At 38.8% G+C, this 18,003-nt stretch overlaps 2 protein-coding genes across 11 annotated transcripts in view; one reads left to right on the top strand and one right to left on the bottom strand.

Moving 5' to 3' along the window:
• The window catches only part of INTS12 (integrator complex subunit 12), a 28,721-nt gene extending 16,595 nt beyond the window's left edge, over window positions 1–12,126 (bottom strand). Inside the window, exons 1-2 of one of the 3 annotated variants that reach the window (XM_082389115.1) lie at window positions 12,004–12,126; window positions 2,003–2,167 (exon numbers count right to left, since the gene is read on the bottom strand). In XM_082389115.1, coding sequence (XP_082245241.1) covers window positions 2,003–2,158 — 156 coding nt within the window. In that variant the 5' untranslated portion in view covers window positions 2,159–2,167; window positions 12,004–12,126. Of the gene's footprint in view, window positions 1–2,002; window positions 2,168–4,939; window positions 5,300–11,935 lie in introns of those variants that run through there. The other 2 variants (XM_082389117.1, XM_082389116.1) reach the window with 2 other exon arrangements.
• The window catches only part of GSTCD (glutathione S-transferase C-terminal domain containing), a 136,912-nt gene continuing 130,944 nt past the window's right edge, over window positions 12,036–18,003 (top strand). For 4 of the 8 annotated variants that reach the window (XM_082389081.1, XM_082389077.1, XM_082389086.1 and 1 more), the window contains exon 1: window positions 12,141–12,378. The gene's annotated coding sequence lies outside the window, so the exon portion shown is untranslated. The other 4 variants (XM_082389080.1, XM_082389083.1, XM_082389084.1 and 1 more) reach the window with 4 other exon arrangements.

Here is an 18,003-nt window from a genome sequence, read left to right on the forward strand (position 1 = left end):
TTTTATATTTCCATCAGGAGTATATGAGAGTCCCAGTTCCTTCACAGTCTCATATCCTCACCAATGCTTGGTATGGCTAATCTTTTTAATTTTAGACATTTTAATAGGTATGCAGTGGCATATCACTGTAGATTTAATTTACATTTCCCTAATGGCTAATGATGTTAAACATTTTTTTAAAGTGCTTATTTGCCACACATTTATCTTCTTTGGTGAAGCATTTGTTAAATTATTGAGTATAAAGAGCTCTTCGTAGATTCTGGATACAAGTCCTTTATCAGATACATCATTTGCAAACCTGTTCTCTCAGTCTGTGGCTTATCTTTCCCTTCTGTTTTAAACTTGCAACCCTTGTTATTTTTACTCTTTGCTGATATGTATATATATTTGTTATCTGTTGTTGTTAAAAGTAAAGAAAGCTTATGCATATAGTAGCTCCTTGGAATTATCCCCAGTTGATAGTGTTTATAAGCACACCACTGCTTCTAGGTGATTCTCACACAATTCTAGAGATGGAAACGTTCAGTTAAAGAATAAAATTAAATGAATCTGTGTTTTAAAAACACCTAGCAGAGCATTTTCTCTAAACTGACCATGAGAAGTCATTTCCAGTTAGAAACCTAAGGGCAGGAGGCTTTTTAATTGTAACAAACTTCTCATGTACTTTAACAGATGAAATTCCTTCTGTTTTAGAATCTCAAAATACTGCTTCTTTAGTAATAACAGGAATTTCCTGTTTGGCCTATATCAATACTCAGAGCAGAATGAATTTGTTAGTATACTTTGTTGAGTTTTATTAATTTGGTTGGCTTGAGCTCTTTGAACCTACCAGAATGCGAATGGTGAAAGAAATGAAGTCACAATGGCTCTACTACTCAAAAGACAATAAAAAGGTTTGAGAATACTAGAGCTAGTTTTCAAAGAAGGCTGGGAGCAAAATATCACTGATCACTTGGACACTGAGTCTGGGACTTGGCCCTGTCTTGAGTTTGAGATTCTGGATTAGACTGAGCTAGTCATGTAGTTCTGTCCTCTCCTTCTCAGTTTGGTATCTAGGTGTTCATAGACCTGGGTGACATGAAGTTTCAAGGCTAGAGCTTTAGAAAGGTTTGAAAGAATGTCTTAGGTATTAGAGAATATAATAAGAGCTATCATTCACTAAAAGTCTATTATGTACCAGGTAGACACTGCACTAGGTGGCTGACATACTTTACCTCTTAATTTTCACAACTTTGTAAGGTAATTCTTATTATCCTCATTTTAATAATAAAGAAACAGAGGCTGGGTGAAATGAAGTTACTATGTACCTTAACTTCCTTATTGTAAAATAAAAATAAATAATACCTATCTCAAAGGATCGTTATCACAATTAAAATTAATTATACACATATACCACTGAGAAAAGTACCTAGGACACAGTAAATGTTCAAGATAGGTTATCTATCACCACACTAGTAAGAGGTAAGCTGGGATTTAAAACAGGTTTGTCTGGTTCCAAAATGTATATTCTTTTCACATAAAGCTACTTGGTCACTTTGTTATTATCATGATGGGAGCTACACAGTTCTCACATTTCATCTATACCTCCTTTATTCCCTACATTATCCTATACATATTTAATTCACTTCATTGCAAAATCCCTGTCCTTTTATTTTTTGCCCCAAAACATTAGAGAATAATTATAACACAGGTTACAGTTTCATTCAGCAGCTTAAAAAAAAATTCTGATCATAAAGAATTAGAAACTGAAATATATCTTAATTGGGTTTCTATACGAATAAAGTAGTAGAACAGAATATCCCCCACTCCCAGCTAACTTTTCTATATAGTGTAACAGTTCTCTGAAAGCTTGAAGGAAGAAAAGAACACTATAAATTTCTTCATGCCACAAAGAAAGATTATTTGGCAGAGAGATTGTTTCGAGACGGTCTAAATGTTAACACTGTTCTACTACAGGCTTTACAAAACTTCCTCCAAGCTTTTTATCCAGGTAGGTAGGTACCTTTTGAGATGGACGGTAACTTGAATCAATGCCCCGAGCCAAAGATTCATCAAGTAGTGCTTTTAGCTTTTCAGCAGAATCCTTACTCTTTGAATGTAAGAAGCCTAGTGCTTTCAAAAAAATGGGATCAAGTTCCAAGTTCACAGTAGCAGCCATTGCAAACACCTGAAGAAAAAAAAGAAAGGAAAGTAATTTACAGACAATGGGTAATTATCTGTAAAAGTTTATCTTGGTCTTTTGTTTATAATAGGTAATACTGTGTACCTGATACAAAATTCAAACTGTCCAAAAGGTTATTACGGATAAAAGTAAATTTTCTTCTTTTCCCTAACTGGCATTATCTAGGTCTTTTCTCCTGAAGCAAGAATGTTACCAGTTTTCTCTGTATCCATATCCTTGGCAAAATTTTAAATCCAGATAAACTCCTCCCCACCACAGAGCCCCTTCCTAACACCTGGCTGCCTTGGGTCTTTGTTGCTGTGCACTGGCTTTCTCTAGTTGCATCGAGCAGGGGCTACTCTTCCTTGTGGTGCGTGGGATTCTCATTGTGGTGGCTTCTTTTGTTGCAGAGCATGGGCTCTAGGAGCAAGGGCTTCAGTAGTTGTGGCTTGCGGGCTCTAGAGTGCAGGCTCAGTAGCTGTGGCGCACGGGCTTAGTTGCTCTGTGGCATGTGGGATCTTCCCGGACCAGGGCTTGAACCCATGTCCCCTGCATTGGCAGGAGGATTCTTAACCACTGAGCCACCAGGGAAGTCCCCTAACACCATTTTAAAATAATACACATGGGCTTCCCTGGTGGCGCAGTGGTTGAGGATCTGCCTGCCAATGCAGGGGACACGGGTTCGAGCCCTGGTCTGGGAAGATCCCACATGCCGCGGAGCAGCTGGGCCCGTGAGCCACAATTACTGAGCCTGCGCGTCTGGAGCCTGTGCTCCGCAACAAGAGAGGCCGCGATAGTGAGAAGCCCGCGCACCGCAATGAAGAGTGGCCTCCGCTTGCCACAACTAGAGAAAGCCCTCGCACAGAAACGAAGACCCAACACAGCCATAAATAAATAAATAAATACTTAAAAAAAAAATCTATAAAATAATACACATAATCCAGTACACAGGAACTTGATGTGTTTAGGTCAAGTTTAGTATATGTCAAAAAATTTCTTCTCTCAAACTTTATTTTCACCAAAAAAAAAAAAAAAAAAAAAGAAAAAGATTGGGGGAAGGGTGTCACTGGAGGACAATGGTTAGAGGACGCATTAAGCAATAAGCTTTAAAGGTCAGTGCTGAAACCTTTACCTCAACTATCTTTTTTTGCCTCCTTAGTCCTCAGTCCCAATTCTGAGTGCCTCAGAAACATACTAATGATAATGTTATTGCATCACATTTAGATTGTGGTATCTCATGCATTAACCTGTTTTTGAAAAGCAAGGTGTCTGAGAAATGGTGCCAAACCATTGATCAACATTCTAGGGCTTGAAATTGTCTTCTATCCTCAAGGTTAATATAATGATGCAACACAGTTGCACTGCTACAGTTAAGGATCTGTCAGCAATTCCTCGGTAATCTCTCATTTTCAGGGGTTTATAAAGCCGTTAAAACTTGCTGTAGATTGAATCTTGGCATATGAAAGCTCAGCCTGAAAATGGATTTTGTTTGTTCCTTCCCCATCCACTTCCCCCCTAATATTTCTCCAACTCTCACAGGAAACACACACACACACACCCCACTAGCCTTTTTTTTTTTTTTTTAAGTTTTAAAGAAGGTATTAGATATCTACCTGATAGCCACAAAATTATTGTCAAATTCTGTGCTCTACTCAATCACCCATGAGAAGGGGTCTAAAGGCCAATACTAAAAGAAAAATAATCTACCTCAAACAGTTAAAAATTGGTAATAATTAAATAAAAATTGAGAAGCAACCTCTGTCACTTCCTAAGATTGTACTATTACATACATCATCTATATATAATGATAGGTGGGGTTTTTTTGTTTTAAATTTACTCATGAGGCTGGTCATCCTATACATTCTGAGGAGAAGAGGTCCTCATTAAAATGTCCATGATGAAAAGGAGTAAAGCTGCCGCTCCTTCTGAGTGCACAAGGGAACACAGCCCAGTCTTTCTACTGACCTAACTTATTTGGTTAGCTAAAGAGCTAACAATCTGTATTATGAGGTACTGAAAATATTGAAACTTAGAAGAATCCTTTTAATATACTAGAAAAACCATTACTTGAAATTTCTATGCTGAAAATTAGAGGCCAAGTATTTATGGTTATGTATTTCCATAATCACAGATAAAAGGTTTATATTACAGATTAGGTGACAAGAGTCAGCACCTAGATTACGAGACCAGACCACAGATCACGTCATCAACACCAATTTGGAGTCAGTTCTTTTTATATGATCCTGCAATTATAAAACTGAACAGACTTTATACCCTGCCCTAAATTACTAACATATTCCTCTAGCCAGTGGTCTCCACAGTAGAATACAGAGAAAAAAAATGTTAGAATTTCTTTTTATTTTTAATCTTTTATTAAAAAAACTATTAATATACATAGTGATAGCAGTATATGCATATAATTGTCAACTAAGTACACATATAAGGAAGTGAGCTCAAGTTTTTTACTCATGGAATGAATGATGAGAATACTTTGGAGACCAATGCTTTAGCCTTTCTAGCAACTTCCAGTTTCCCTTTCCCTATTATATATACATAATGGCTGCTTTAAGGTACAAACTTACCTTCCCCTTGAAAGTCCCTCCGGCACTCATTCAGCTCAGCCCTTCCCCCTCTCGACATTAACTTCATTGCTAGCTGCCCATCGTCTTCTAGCCCCTACTCATTACCAACATATTCCCCTATATTTTCCATTTTTTTCTCAAGCAGTCCTTTTATCGCTTTACCTTTACTATCCCCACACATCCACACAGACATCACCTGTTTCACAGCCTTCTCCCAAGTAGTGAGCTGTCCCTACTCAAAGAGCCAAGAGCAAAGAGCAATACTCCATATTGCTGTTTTCGGAAAAATACTCCACGATCACCATTTATCAACATCTTCTCCTGAAATCCACACCTGCATCTTCATTGTTGCTAATGGACAGAACATTTGCACCAGGCTCATCTTTTCCTCTCCCCCTGCCATCATCTTTGGTAATTTTAGCATCTATATTGACATTCTTCTCCAACTTCCGGCACTAGTTTTATTTAGATCTTCAACCTCAAGGAGCTTCATCTTCAGCCACTGAGACCTGAAACTTGACACAACTATTCTCCTGCTTGACCACAGTCAATTCTCCTTTTTAACTACAATTTTCCATCACTCTATCTCTTTTACTGCTTTGACCCAGGAGCCTCTTCAGGGTACCAAGTCAATCTTTCTTTTAAAAAATTTCTTTACTCCCATTCATCTATCCTTTGAATTTATAGAGACCTCCACTTTCTTGGTCCCTCTGCTTTCTCCTTACTGGCACCTTCTTGACCGAACTTCCTTTCCTTGTCCAACAGAAAAAACAGGAGTTGGGCCTAAAATAAAACACTCATGGTTATGTGTTTTATCCTTTATATTTTAGTTTTCTATCCTCCTTTCCCTCCCCCTTTTCTATTGCCTTCTCCAGTTTCTATTACTTCTCCTTTCTTACTGGCAAACGCACATACAGTAGTCCCTCCGTTACCTGTGGTTTCACTTTCTGACATTTTAGTTACCTGCAGTTAGAAAATACTGAATGGAAAATTCCAGAAATAAACAATTCATAAGTTTTAAATTGCACACCATTTTGAGTACTATGATGAAATCTCATGCCAGCTCAGTCCATCCTGCTCGGGATGTGAATCATCCCTTTGTCCAGTGAATCCCGTCTGTTAGTCACTAGCCAGCTCAGTTATCAGACTGACTGTCATGGTATTGCAGTGCTTGTGTTCAAGTCACCTTATTATTATTTATTTAATGCTCCCAAAGAGCCAGAGTAGTGATGCATGCAATTCAGATATGCCAAAGAAGTTGCAAAGTGCTTCCTCTAAGTGAAAAAGTGAAAGTTTTAAACTTAATAAGAAAAAAACTGTATGCTCATATGCTGAGGTTGCTAAAATCTATGGTAAGAACGAGTCTTCTATCTGTGAAATTGTGAAGAAGGAAAATTTGTGCTAGTTTTGCTGTCGTACCTCAGACTGCAAAAGTTATAGCCACAGTGCATAAGTGCTTAGTTAGAATGGAAAAGGCATTAAATTTGTGGGTGGAGGACATGAACAGAATGTTCCAACTGACAGCAATGTGTTGGGCCAGAAAGCATTGAACATCTACAAAAACTTCAGCAAGAGATCCCCTGAAATGAGTGACACCACGCCATTTACTGCAAGTAAGGGATGGTTACACAGATTCAGGAATAGGTTTAGACTGAAAAATAAAAAAATTACTGGAGAGGCTGTGTCTGCCAATGAAGAAGCCACTGTCACATTTCTGGCAGAGTTGAAGAACTTAAGGAGAGAGACCATGTTCACATAACTTTTATTATAATATGTTGTTATAATCATTCTATTTTATTATTAGTTATTGTTGTTAATCTCTTACTGTGCCTAATTTATTCATAAAACTTTATCACAGGTATGTATGTATAGGAAAAAAAACAGTATATATAGGGTTTGGTACTATCCACGGTTTCAGGCATCCACTGGGGGTCTTGGAACATATCCCACATGGATAAGGGGGGAATGAATAGTGAAAGAAATTTATTACCTTCTACTGAAGTCCTAAAGAGGTCAGCAACTGTGGTGTAAATTTGTCACTTTATCTCCTTTATTATTTCCAAGAATATTTTCCAGGAGTTACACCAAATCATGTTACTTCTATATAGTTCTTTCCTGTATATTCTAAAACTCATGATCAAAATAGATTGTAAAAGAGCTTTCTTATTGTGGATTAGAATTCTAGAAAACAAAGTCCTAGGTGTGTGTAGATATAGATACAAATATATACAGAAATTTAATGCTTTAAATGTAGATTTAATTTCAAATCTAGGTGTTGCTTTAAAAAAAGAACAATGCAGAAAACTAATAATAATCACCACTTTTAAAAATGTCAGTGGCCTAGGAAGGTGGCAATAGTGGTGTTGGTGGGAACAAAGTCTTAGCTCACGTTAGGAGCTAAGACTTATATACCTTAGTTATATGCAGTAAATGTATATAAGTAACACAGAAATTCCCACTTCTAAATAATCATCTTTTTTCTCCATCTTTTTTATCCTTCATGGTCCAGCCTTTCAGAGACTCTCTTTTAGCACTCTAAGCATCCTTGTCCCATAGTTCTACAGTTTCATCTACTTTATAGTCATCCATCCTATTTACCTTCTCCCTGCCTGCACCCAAAATCTAAGTGCAGCTGAGAGGAATACACACACTCTGTATCTTCAGAGTCACTAATCCCATCTAGGCACTCAACACAACTTAGCAATCCTATCATGTTTCTCTGGTCAACTCATTTCCCCACTTTCTGCAAAGACCAGTCACATTTTCTCCATTTTCCTTGAAACTGCTTCTCTGTCTTAGTAGATGTCCTCATCTACTTCACAGAGAAAACAGAAACTGTCAGAGAGGAACTAAATCAACTTTCTGACACATCTACAAATATACCTGCACCAATCCTTTCCTCTTTCCCACCTTTTAAATAAGAGGGTGGCTCTCCATGTAATGCCACCTGTGCCTGGAACCTATCTTTTTCCTCCCGCTCTGAAACCTTGAGCTATGAACTATTCCTATGTCTTCTCCGCCACTCACAAACCTCCCTCCCCCAGCCTCTTTCTTTCTACTGGCATCTTTTCATTGACCTTTAAATATCTTCTATCCTATCTTCTTCATTTTATAGCAAAACTTCTTCTACATTTTATACTTTTTCTTCATTCCTTCTGCTTATATAGCATTTCCTGCAATTTGGCCTTTGTCCCACCATTCCATGGAAATACAAATACCAAATACCAAAGTATTCACAGCTTTAGTCAGGTAAGTATAATAAATACTATTTTTTCCTCCTACTTCTTTCTTGGTCTTCTTTGTAGATTCCTCAAAAATCTTGAGGAATCAAAAATGAGTTGCTCAAGATTAGGTTCTGGGTCTCTTCCTTCACTCTACACCTTCTTCTCAAAATGTCCCCTTTGGATAGCAGCAATAGGCATCACCTGGGAACCTGTTAGATATTCAAACTCTCGGTCTCCACAACCATACCTACTAATGAAAACGCTCTGGGAGTGAGGCCCAGAAATTTGCATTAGATCTTCCAGATGGTTCTGATCTACTCTAAAAGTTTCAGAATTACTGCCCTAGACAATTTGACCTATCCCCTTTTGCCAGTAATTACATATTTATCTCTCCAGCCCATGCGTCTCTTCCAAGATTCAACTGCCAGCTTGACTTGGATATCTCACTGGTGCCACCTATTCAACATGCCCCTAACAGAACCACTCATAGACTCTTCTCTCAACCAGTTCTTCTCCTAATCTCCCCTTTCTCAAATGATACTTATCCCATTGCTCCAGCCAGAAACCTGAGAATCAGCTTTAACTCCTTCCACTTCAACCCCTGCTTCCCATTCAATCACCAAACCTCTTATACATATTTCAAATTCATCTACCTTTTTCAATCCTTATTACCACACCCTAGACCAAGCTACCATCATGCAGCTATTATCTGGCCCACTGTAAGAGCTTAATCAGAACCCCACAATCGGGACTTCCCTGGAGGCGCAGTGGTTAAGAATCAGCCTGCCAATGCAGGGACATGGGTTCGAGCCCTGGCCCAGGAAGATCCCACATGCCATGGAGCAACTAAGCCCCTGCACCACAACTCATGAGCCTGCACTCTAGAGCCTGTGAGCCACAACTACTGAGCCCACGTGCCACAACTACTGAAGCTCGCGTGCCTATAGCCCGTGCTCCGCAACAAGAGAAGCCACCGCAATGCGAAGCCTGTGCACTGCAAAGAAGAGTAGCCCCTGCTCGCTGCAACTAGAGAAAGCCCACGCAACAACGAAGACCCAATGCAGCCAAAAAAAAAAAACCCTCAAAATCACTCTTGCCCCTTTCCAAATATTTTTATATCATCCACTTGTTTAAAATACTCCTTTTCACTTCTTACTGTCCAAAGGTTAAAGAACAAGATTCTTAAAAAGGTCTCTAATGCCCTACATGATCTGGTAATACATGTAAAGCAGTTACAACTGTACCTGGCACAGAGCACAATTGCTCATTAAATGTTACCTAGTATCTCAAGCTATTCCCACTTTCTGTTGTAACCACATGACTTATTTCAAATCTTTCAACATATACTCTTTTTTACCCCAGCTCTTTAGTAGAAAGCGTCCCTTGCCTCATCTTATTCATCCTTCTAGTCTCAATTTTTTTCTGCACATTCCCCTAACAAAATAAGGAGTCTTACTGTTATATGGTCCTAAAACATCCTGTATTTACACGTCATAGCTACTACACTGTTAATTATGTAAACAGGGTTTGTCTTTCTCACTAGAACGTAGGTTCCACGAGGGCCAGCACTGACCTTATCTGCTGCTGTAATCCCTGTTTCTAGCAGAGTGCCTGGCAGATAGCAGGCACTCAGTAAATGCTGGCCAAGTGAATACATGTTATTCACTTTCTCTTTCAAAAATCTTCCTCCTCCACGAGTAATACTCAGCTTTCCTGGTTTTCTTTTTCTGTCTCTGGCTACTCTTTCTCTGGGTCATCTTTTCATCCCCATTGCTCTTGGTATTGCCCAAGTATATATTCTTGTCTATTTTCTTTAGTTCTGCTACCAATTTCTTCCATGGTAATCTTATATATATCATGTTTTCAACTTGATTTCACATGTTTATCCCCATTCCAATCTCTATTAAGCTCAAACCCCACATTTCCAACTGCTTAGTAAACATGTGTACCTGGCTGCCTTAATGGTATCTCAAATTCAGTTATGATTGAAATTGAGATTATGAATATCTTCCCCCAAAAGTTCCCTGTCCTGCACTTTCTTTCAATAAATGACACACTCTCCATTAATCAGGTCTGAGGCCTAAATCTCTGCCTCACCGAGTCCTCCCCAATTCCTTATATTTAAACAATCAGCAGGCCTTTCCTGTGAATTCTGACTCTGCAATGTTTCTCACATCTATTCCTGTTTTTCATTTCCACAGCTACTATTCAGATTCAGGTCTTTATTTGCTTTTTGTACTACAGCAACAATCTAGTTATTCTCCTTGACTTCAGCACTGTTGCCATATTAATGTTCCTGCAACACATTTTTTCTTCCTTCCTTCCTTTCTTTCTTTTTTCATTTTTTTCCTCAAAAATTAAGGATTCCCATTGCCTTTAAAATAAAGCCGAATTTCTTGGCCTACCATTTAAAAAGATTCAGTAACTGGCACAAAAACTTTAATCCTTCATCCCCAGACCTTCTGTAGCGCAGAGCCATTAGCTGGGCTTGCTAATTCTACTCATTTTTTCTGACAAGCTTTTTACCCATTTTTATATTTCCAAATGCTATCAAGACCCAGTTCAAATACTCCTTCTCATGAGAACTTTACTCACAGCTACAGTGTTCTTCTCTACCCCCTATACAACTAATCGTGTCCTCCTAGGATATCTCAAAGTGCATTCTCATGGTACTGGAACTTTCTACCTTGAACCACACTCTTTTTTTGTACATTTGTATATTCTCTATAACACTCTGAGTACTTTAAGGGGAGAGGCTCTCTTTTTTGCCTACCACTCTGCTATTTTGCAAAGTACCACAAAATAATGGCTTTGGAATTATTAGAGATCAAAGTATAAAGGTCTTTCCTCTCCTTCTACACAATTCTAATCATGTCCAAAATCCCTTCACAAAAAGCAATAAAAAAGAAATTCCAAGCCATCCCCACCCAACTGCCCCGCCCCACAAACCCTCAAACATCAAAAAAAGAAAAGCAATACGAAACAAAAACACCTCTTTCATGACGGGGGGGACTTGTACAATGTTCCTATCTGCAATACTCTCTTCCCAATCCTTCATCTGATTTAAATTTATTAATCCCACTAGACTGTAAACTCCATGCAAGCAGGGACTTGTTTTATTCACTGTTATATACCTAGTGCTTGGAACTTCACAGATTCTCAAAAGTATTTGTAGAGTGAATGAACTAGGTTGCGTTTAAATGTCACTTTCTAGGGCTTCTGTGATTTCTCCAACCCAAATTGGGTACTCATATATAAATATATTCTTTCCTCTAGATCTCATTTCCCACCCTACATGCGAATCTTAAAAGAAGTCCAAAGTTGATCATCTGTACGTGAACGAGATGAAGGAAATCGACCCTGTTCACGCAGAGTGCAATATTAGGGTTGCCATCACATAACAGCTCTAGAAAGCTTTGCCCTTTATGTCTTTGCAAGTTCTTGCAACCCTTTCTAATAAACAACCTTTTAAAGATGCTGCCCTTTTCATTCCCTCACTGAGTTCTTGGCCCTGGATTACACTGAAACCTTAGGCATACGTCCGGAAACATAAGGGAAGCGGAAAGACCCTGATTCCAAACCAACCAAGTGATAGCGAATCTGAAAAGCGACCAGAGACACTCAGACAAGGACTGCCAATCTTTTGATCAAAGTCATAACACACCCAAGGCCTAGCACAGGGGAAGGTCCTTGACAAGTGAGCTCGAGAGAAGGTGAGAGGCCGACAGAGGGAGCTGTCGAGAGAAGTCGCCAAAACCTTCCGAGGAAGGTCGGAGACAGGGTTCCAAGGACCTAGTCCCCGGGGCTGTGCCCTCGGTCCGCGTGCCCCAGCCCGCCACAACCTCCGAGGAAGCACTACCCTCACTTAAGGGGAGAGCAGTCAGCCTGGGCACTGGACCGCCTGCAAATTACGAGGTGTCCCCACAAGGAGCGAGGAAACTTAAGACCGCACGGAACTACTCTCCCACCTCGCCCCTCGCAGAAGTCTTGAGCCTCCCAGAGTCGGCTGGGAGCCGGTGAGCTGGTAACAACTCACCACTCCGCCCCGCTGCCCCGTCCGTTCCCGGTGGCCTGACGAACCGCTCCCGGCAGCAGCCGGCTCCGAGAGCGGAAAAACAAAGGTTCCCGCAGCAGGGTCGACTGGGGAACGTATTGGCTGTGCGACGGTAGGAAGTGACGTAACCCATTCTTTCCGGTCCGCCGGATTATGAATGATTGCGGGGCCCGCAGTTTCCCTGGTGCGGTCTTCGTTGTTTCTCTCCCGGCTTCGTTGGCTGCGTGTGGCCCGCGGGCGAAGACTTCCTGAAGTGGCCTCGGGAAGCCCGGCTCGGGCGGGGCGGGAATGCGCTAGCGGTCCGTGTCACCCACACGCTCACGCACCCTCCCTGCCTGGCCGCGCCTCTGCGACCAGGTAAGGAGGGCGCTCGGGCCGCCGGCTCCGCAGTCCCCGAGACGCCGTAAAGCCGCCTTTTAGCATCTGGGGAAACAGGGTTGAGGATGTGGGGAAGGACGGGAAGGGTGGGAAGGGTGGAGGGGTCCGGGCCCCTTCTCAGTTTTTCCAAGACCAATCCCCGTGGCTTCCTCTACTGATGGGGGAATGGAGCAGCTTCCAGTTGCAGCAGTCTGTGGGGTCGTTTGCCATTTGCTGCTAGGTGTAGTTTTAAGACCTCTTGGATCGCGCTTTAACTTTTTTTTTTCCAGTTAGTTTTTTATTCCAGCCCTTCCTCATTGGAGAAAGCAGTTGTATGTGAATACTACCTAACAGTTGCTCTAATGAACTTGCTTCATTTGGGGCCATTTGCTTCTGTTACACCATCAAAGCAGTGTTTCACTTTGGTTTTAAACTTCTACAGAAAGTTAGAGTTTAACTTGCATGAAAATTGCTTTGACTTCCAAAACGTTTACTGATACGAGTACTTTCTCTACCTGGTTTGGGATTAGGTGACTTGTTTCCCCCACTCCCCCTCTTTATTCTTAACGTCATGATTCCTTAATGCCATGATCCCATTCCTTGTCATAAGTTCTTGAATATCAAGAAAATGCCAGCATTTAATAATGTCTTCTGCTAAATTATTGGTAAGAGAAGATAGAGTACTTCTACTTTTTTCTAAGCTTATCTAGAAACAGTGTTTAAAGGAGAAAATGCAAAAGCTGGCAAAAACTAGTGGTGACAATTTAAGCTTTAACCATGGTCACTTAAGTATTGTGAAAATAAATTCTTTGTTATAAATACAACTGAGTGATTTGCTATCATATTTAATAAATCAAACATTAAGCTATGTGACTTTTCAGCTGCCTGGTGGGGAATATACACTACTGAAAGGATTGCCTTAAGCATACTTATTACTTGAAATTATGTTTGAGTTATACCTGAAGGCATTGTTTTAAGAGTCCTAACTTCAAAAATAAATCTGAAAAACTCAGTGAGATTTGACATTTATTTTATCAATTCTTTTATTTTTTTACACTTCTGTTACATGTTTGCCTGCTTTAAACAAAGCTCAAACTTTAACTTCTGTAGTAGAAGGCCCATCGAGGGTTTTGGGGGGGGTTTGTTTTTATTTTTGTTTTAAACTGTGTTTACTTTGTAGCTTTTGTATCACCTGTAATTTGAAATAAGAATAAATACTGAGTATGCAAGTGGGTAACAGCAACAATTTAGCAGACCTTGAAACTTAACAAATTTTTTTTGAAACTTAAATTTTGAGGCCAGTCAACTAAAATATCTGTAGTATACACAGTTCCTTAGCATATGTTGTTTTTATCTTCAAGTTTTTAAAGTAGCCTACTGAATTCTGTTATGATTAGTACTTGGAAAGCAAGGATTTAAACCATATAGTTCATAATAAGCACGGGTATTGGTTGCTGTGGGGATTCAGTAATTTTATTTCAGGCTTGCCGATGTTTCTAACATGTTAGCCTTTCATGCTGTGGATCCCTATCAGTTATGAGGTCAGGCTTAGCTGCAAGCATTATGATTCTATGGCAACAGATGATTCCCTGGTTCTCCAGAGAGGACACACTTCCCTTATGGCTAAGGTTACAGTAAGCTTTTTTAAACTGTTTTTTTTTTTTTTTTTCCCCACTTCTTGCCCAGATAAGCAGCTAATTTTAATCATAGGATTTTGTCCTCTAGGACTTAACGATATGTGTCTTCACATTACATAATGTAGTGAGCACTGAAATGGCTCAGTGTTTTCTTCCCTTTTTTAAACTTTACTATCTAAGGTAATAAGCTGCTATCTAACTCTGTAGAGGCAGGCTTTTCTTTGTTTAATCTATATTATTGAAAGAAAGTAGTGAGATTTGCAACCAAATACTGTTATTGTTATGTATAAAACACAAGCTAAGTTCTAATATTCATAATGTTGAACATTTGATGTAGTGGGGAATTTTAATGGGTTTAAGTTTAAATTTGAATCTTTAAGAAAAATAAGAGTTTGTGATTTTTTCGTATTTGTAAACTGCTTTGAACTATTCTGTACAATATAAGCAGTTAATATTCAAGTGGACTTAGGGTGTCACATTTATATTCCAGCATTTTGTGACTCTCCAGCTTTCAGCCTCAGTAACAAACAGATTTTTTGAATATTTGGTTGGAGAAAATCTTTTCAATTCAACACAGATCCATTATTTTCCCTGAGAAGTTTGGAAGTATAAAGCATAATTTAAGGCTTGAACTAAACATTCCTTGAACTAAAATTTGAGTACTCTTCAGCATTGGAGATATGTGAGGTAATAAGTGCTGTAAAGAAAAAGAAAGCAGAGTAAAGGGCTAGGAAGTGATGGGAGTCCTTTTTCTCAGGATAGACTGCTCTGAGTTAATATTCAGAGACCTCAGTGAAATGAAGGAGCAAGCCATGTGAATATCTTGGAGAAGAGCATTCTAGGCAGAGGGAATAGCAAGTACCAAAATTCTCAAGCATGAGGACATTGCTGGCGTCTTCCCAGAACAGCAAGGAGAACTGGCTGGAGGGACGTGAACAAGAGGGAAGAGGGTTAGAAGATCAGGTCAAAAAAGAAACACAGCTAGGGTCACATCAGGCCCTAGAGACCATGATAGGAAATGTGGATTTTATTTTAAATGTTCTGGGGAGCCATTGGATGGTTGTAAACAGAGGACATGGTCTGATTTATGTTTTTAAAGGATCACCCTGAGTACAGTTGCAGAATGGACAGTTGTGTTGAGTGGAGGAAAATAGTTAATGGGCTTTTGCAGTAGTCTTTGTAAGAGCTAGTGATGACTTAGATTAAGGTGTTATTGGTAGGGGTGCTAAGAAGTTAGACTTAGCATGTATTTCAAAGGTAGAAATAGTAAGGTAAGAGAGAGAAAAAAAGGAGTTGAGTGAGACTTCAGAATTATGGGCCCAAGCATCTGAGTAAATGGTGTTGCTGTTTTATCAAGAATGGGGACTACTTGAGGAAAGAGGAACAGGTTTAGAAAAATGTCCAAGTGAAGATGTCAAGTAGGATACACGTATAGGAGTCTGAAGTTCAGGGGAAAGGTTGTAGCTGATATTTAACCCTATGGCACCGTAAATCACCTCAGGTAGTGCCGTTGTAGTGTAAGTGGTGGCCCATAGGTCATGGACTCACTTTAGTGAGTACTAACCAACATTAAAAACAATAAAACAACCCTGGAGAAGAAGAAGAAGAAAGAAAAAGCAGAGTGAACTGTCAGTTGTATCTCATGTGGTAGGATATTTCTTGGCGATTCTTTTGTTTCAGTATTATTCAGTATGTAATGACTTTCATTATAAGCTTTATTTCTTATTGTGTGGCATGATCAAATTTTGAAAGCCAATAATCAGAGGGGTGAGTGTAAGTTGAGAATAGGGTGAAGTACTGAACTACAGGTCACTAAGAGGTCTGAGGAGGATCCAATAAAGGGAAATAGGAAGGAACTATCAAAAAACTTAATCCAGTGCTGAGAATTGTCAAATAACTCTGCCTTTAGCATGGAGGTTTTTATCAACGACAGTTGCTTAGAATAACATAATTTCTGATGATTTTCACTCCGGTGAAATTGTTGCTGCAATAAAATTGCAATATGCTTCAATTTATGAAGTTTGTAAAGTAGTGCTATTTATGTTAGAAAAATACCTATTCCTTGATGTTTTCCAATAAGATCCCTTTATAGATTCAAATAATGCTTTTGGATTGAAGTACAGTTCTTATCTATGTAGTGGGAGTAAAATGTACTTTTAAGGATTATTAGGATTGAAGTAGTACACAAAAGTTCTGTGTGCTTAGCACATAGCTGCTGGACAATAAAATGTACATAATATTATTTAGAATTGTATTCTTTGTTCATTTAACATTTATTAAGCTCCTATGAAATCCCAGGCCCAGTGATAATTTCTTATTTAAAAAAAAACAATCAACTGGTTAATATTTAGTTGCAGTTGTGTACTTTTTGGTCTTTATATATAATATATAACTTATTTATCTATTATGTAATATTTAGTTGCCATAGATCCAGACTTGAATTTTGAGCACAAAAGTTTTAAATTATTTTTCCAGCTTCCAGAGAAGTATGCTTATTTTTATACTTATTTATGTTATTTTTTCCTTTCTCTCTCTCTCTATATATGCAAGGAATAAAGTAGTAAAATGGTTTTAGATACAAAAACACCTATAAAACTCATTTCCCCTTTCATGTGTGAAATGTTTCATTTTATCAACACCAAGATATATTAATTGGAACGAGAATGAAAAAAAAAGATTAAATTCCTAATTAAACCTGTGACTACTTCCTTTGTTTAAAAATATCTTTAAAGATTCCCAAATAATGAAACCAAGGCTTAAGTATTTTCTTTTTACCTGTTTTTATTCCCTCTGCAACGTTCCCAAGCAAGCTGGCCTTTCCAGGGAGGAGATGCACACTCCATCAGCTCTGTTCAGCATCTCAGGTTTGTGGTGTTGTCCGCTGCTTCCGCACTCCAGCACAGGAATAGTTGCAGCGTGGCACCTGTCAAAGCTGAGAAAGGGCAAATGACATACAGCACTTCTGTGCTTGGCAGGAATGTAGTCTGGACTAACAAGAGCTATGCCCCCAGCTCCGTGTGTTGGAGACCCAGAGGATGATCCTACAGCACCTACCTTTTTTAAAGCTCATGACATAAAAGTAATAAAATAAGGAATTCTCTAGGTAGAAATGGAGAAGAAGAAGAAAAAAAAGGTTTCTTTTGAGGGTATTTGCAGACTTTAAGCAAAAACTGTGTTCTACTTTCTTGAAAAGTTAAAGACATAGTACAAGCCAAAAACAGATATCAAATTTGTACAGGTTTGCTAATACTTAATATTTATTTTTGAAATTACAGTAGTATTTAATGTGGAGAAATTGCCCAGGGAGAGTAATTTTTTTTTTAACTCTAAGATCATTAAGTAACATTTTTAATCTTTAAGGGGAAGAAGAAAAAAAAACCCCAACATCTATATTTAAAGAAATAAATTATGTGAAGAATCAACAGTACTGGGACTTCCCTCTCGGGCCAGTGGTTAAGACTTCGCCTTCCAATGCAGGGAGTGACGGTTCGATCCCTGGTCGGGGAGCTAAGATCCCACATGGCTCACGGCCAAAACACCAAAACTTAAAAAGAAGCAATATTGTAACAAATTCAATAAAGACTTTAAAAATGGTCCATATCAACAAAAAAAAATCTTTAAACAGAATCAACAGTACTTTGCATTTTCTCTTCGGCATCTCATTAATTTTTAGATATCTCCAAGGGCAGATTATTGCTATTCTATTTTGTTGACATTTAACATTTATTAAGTGCTCACAGCAAAAAAAAAGTTTATAGAATGTGTAAAAGTTAATTCTCAAGGTTCTTATGTGCCTTGGGAAGTGGCAGATATACACGTACTCTAAGTTTTAAAAAAATGTTCCTGCATATCCTAAATCAAAAGCTGTAAAATAGTATGATGTTTTTAGTTTTTTGTTTGTGTGTTTTTTTTTTTTTTTAAGTGTTAGCAGGACTAGTCTCTACTATTTCCTAGACTGCTGGGCAAATGAGGAAATCGATTATGTTTT

This window comes from Balaenoptera borealis (genome assembly GCF_965194805.1).
Source record: "Balaenoptera borealis genome assembly, chromosome: 4".
Classification (NCBI taxonomy): domain Eukaryota; kingdom Metazoa; phylum Chordata; class Mammalia; order Artiodactyla; family Balaenopteridae; genus Balaenoptera; species Balaenoptera borealis.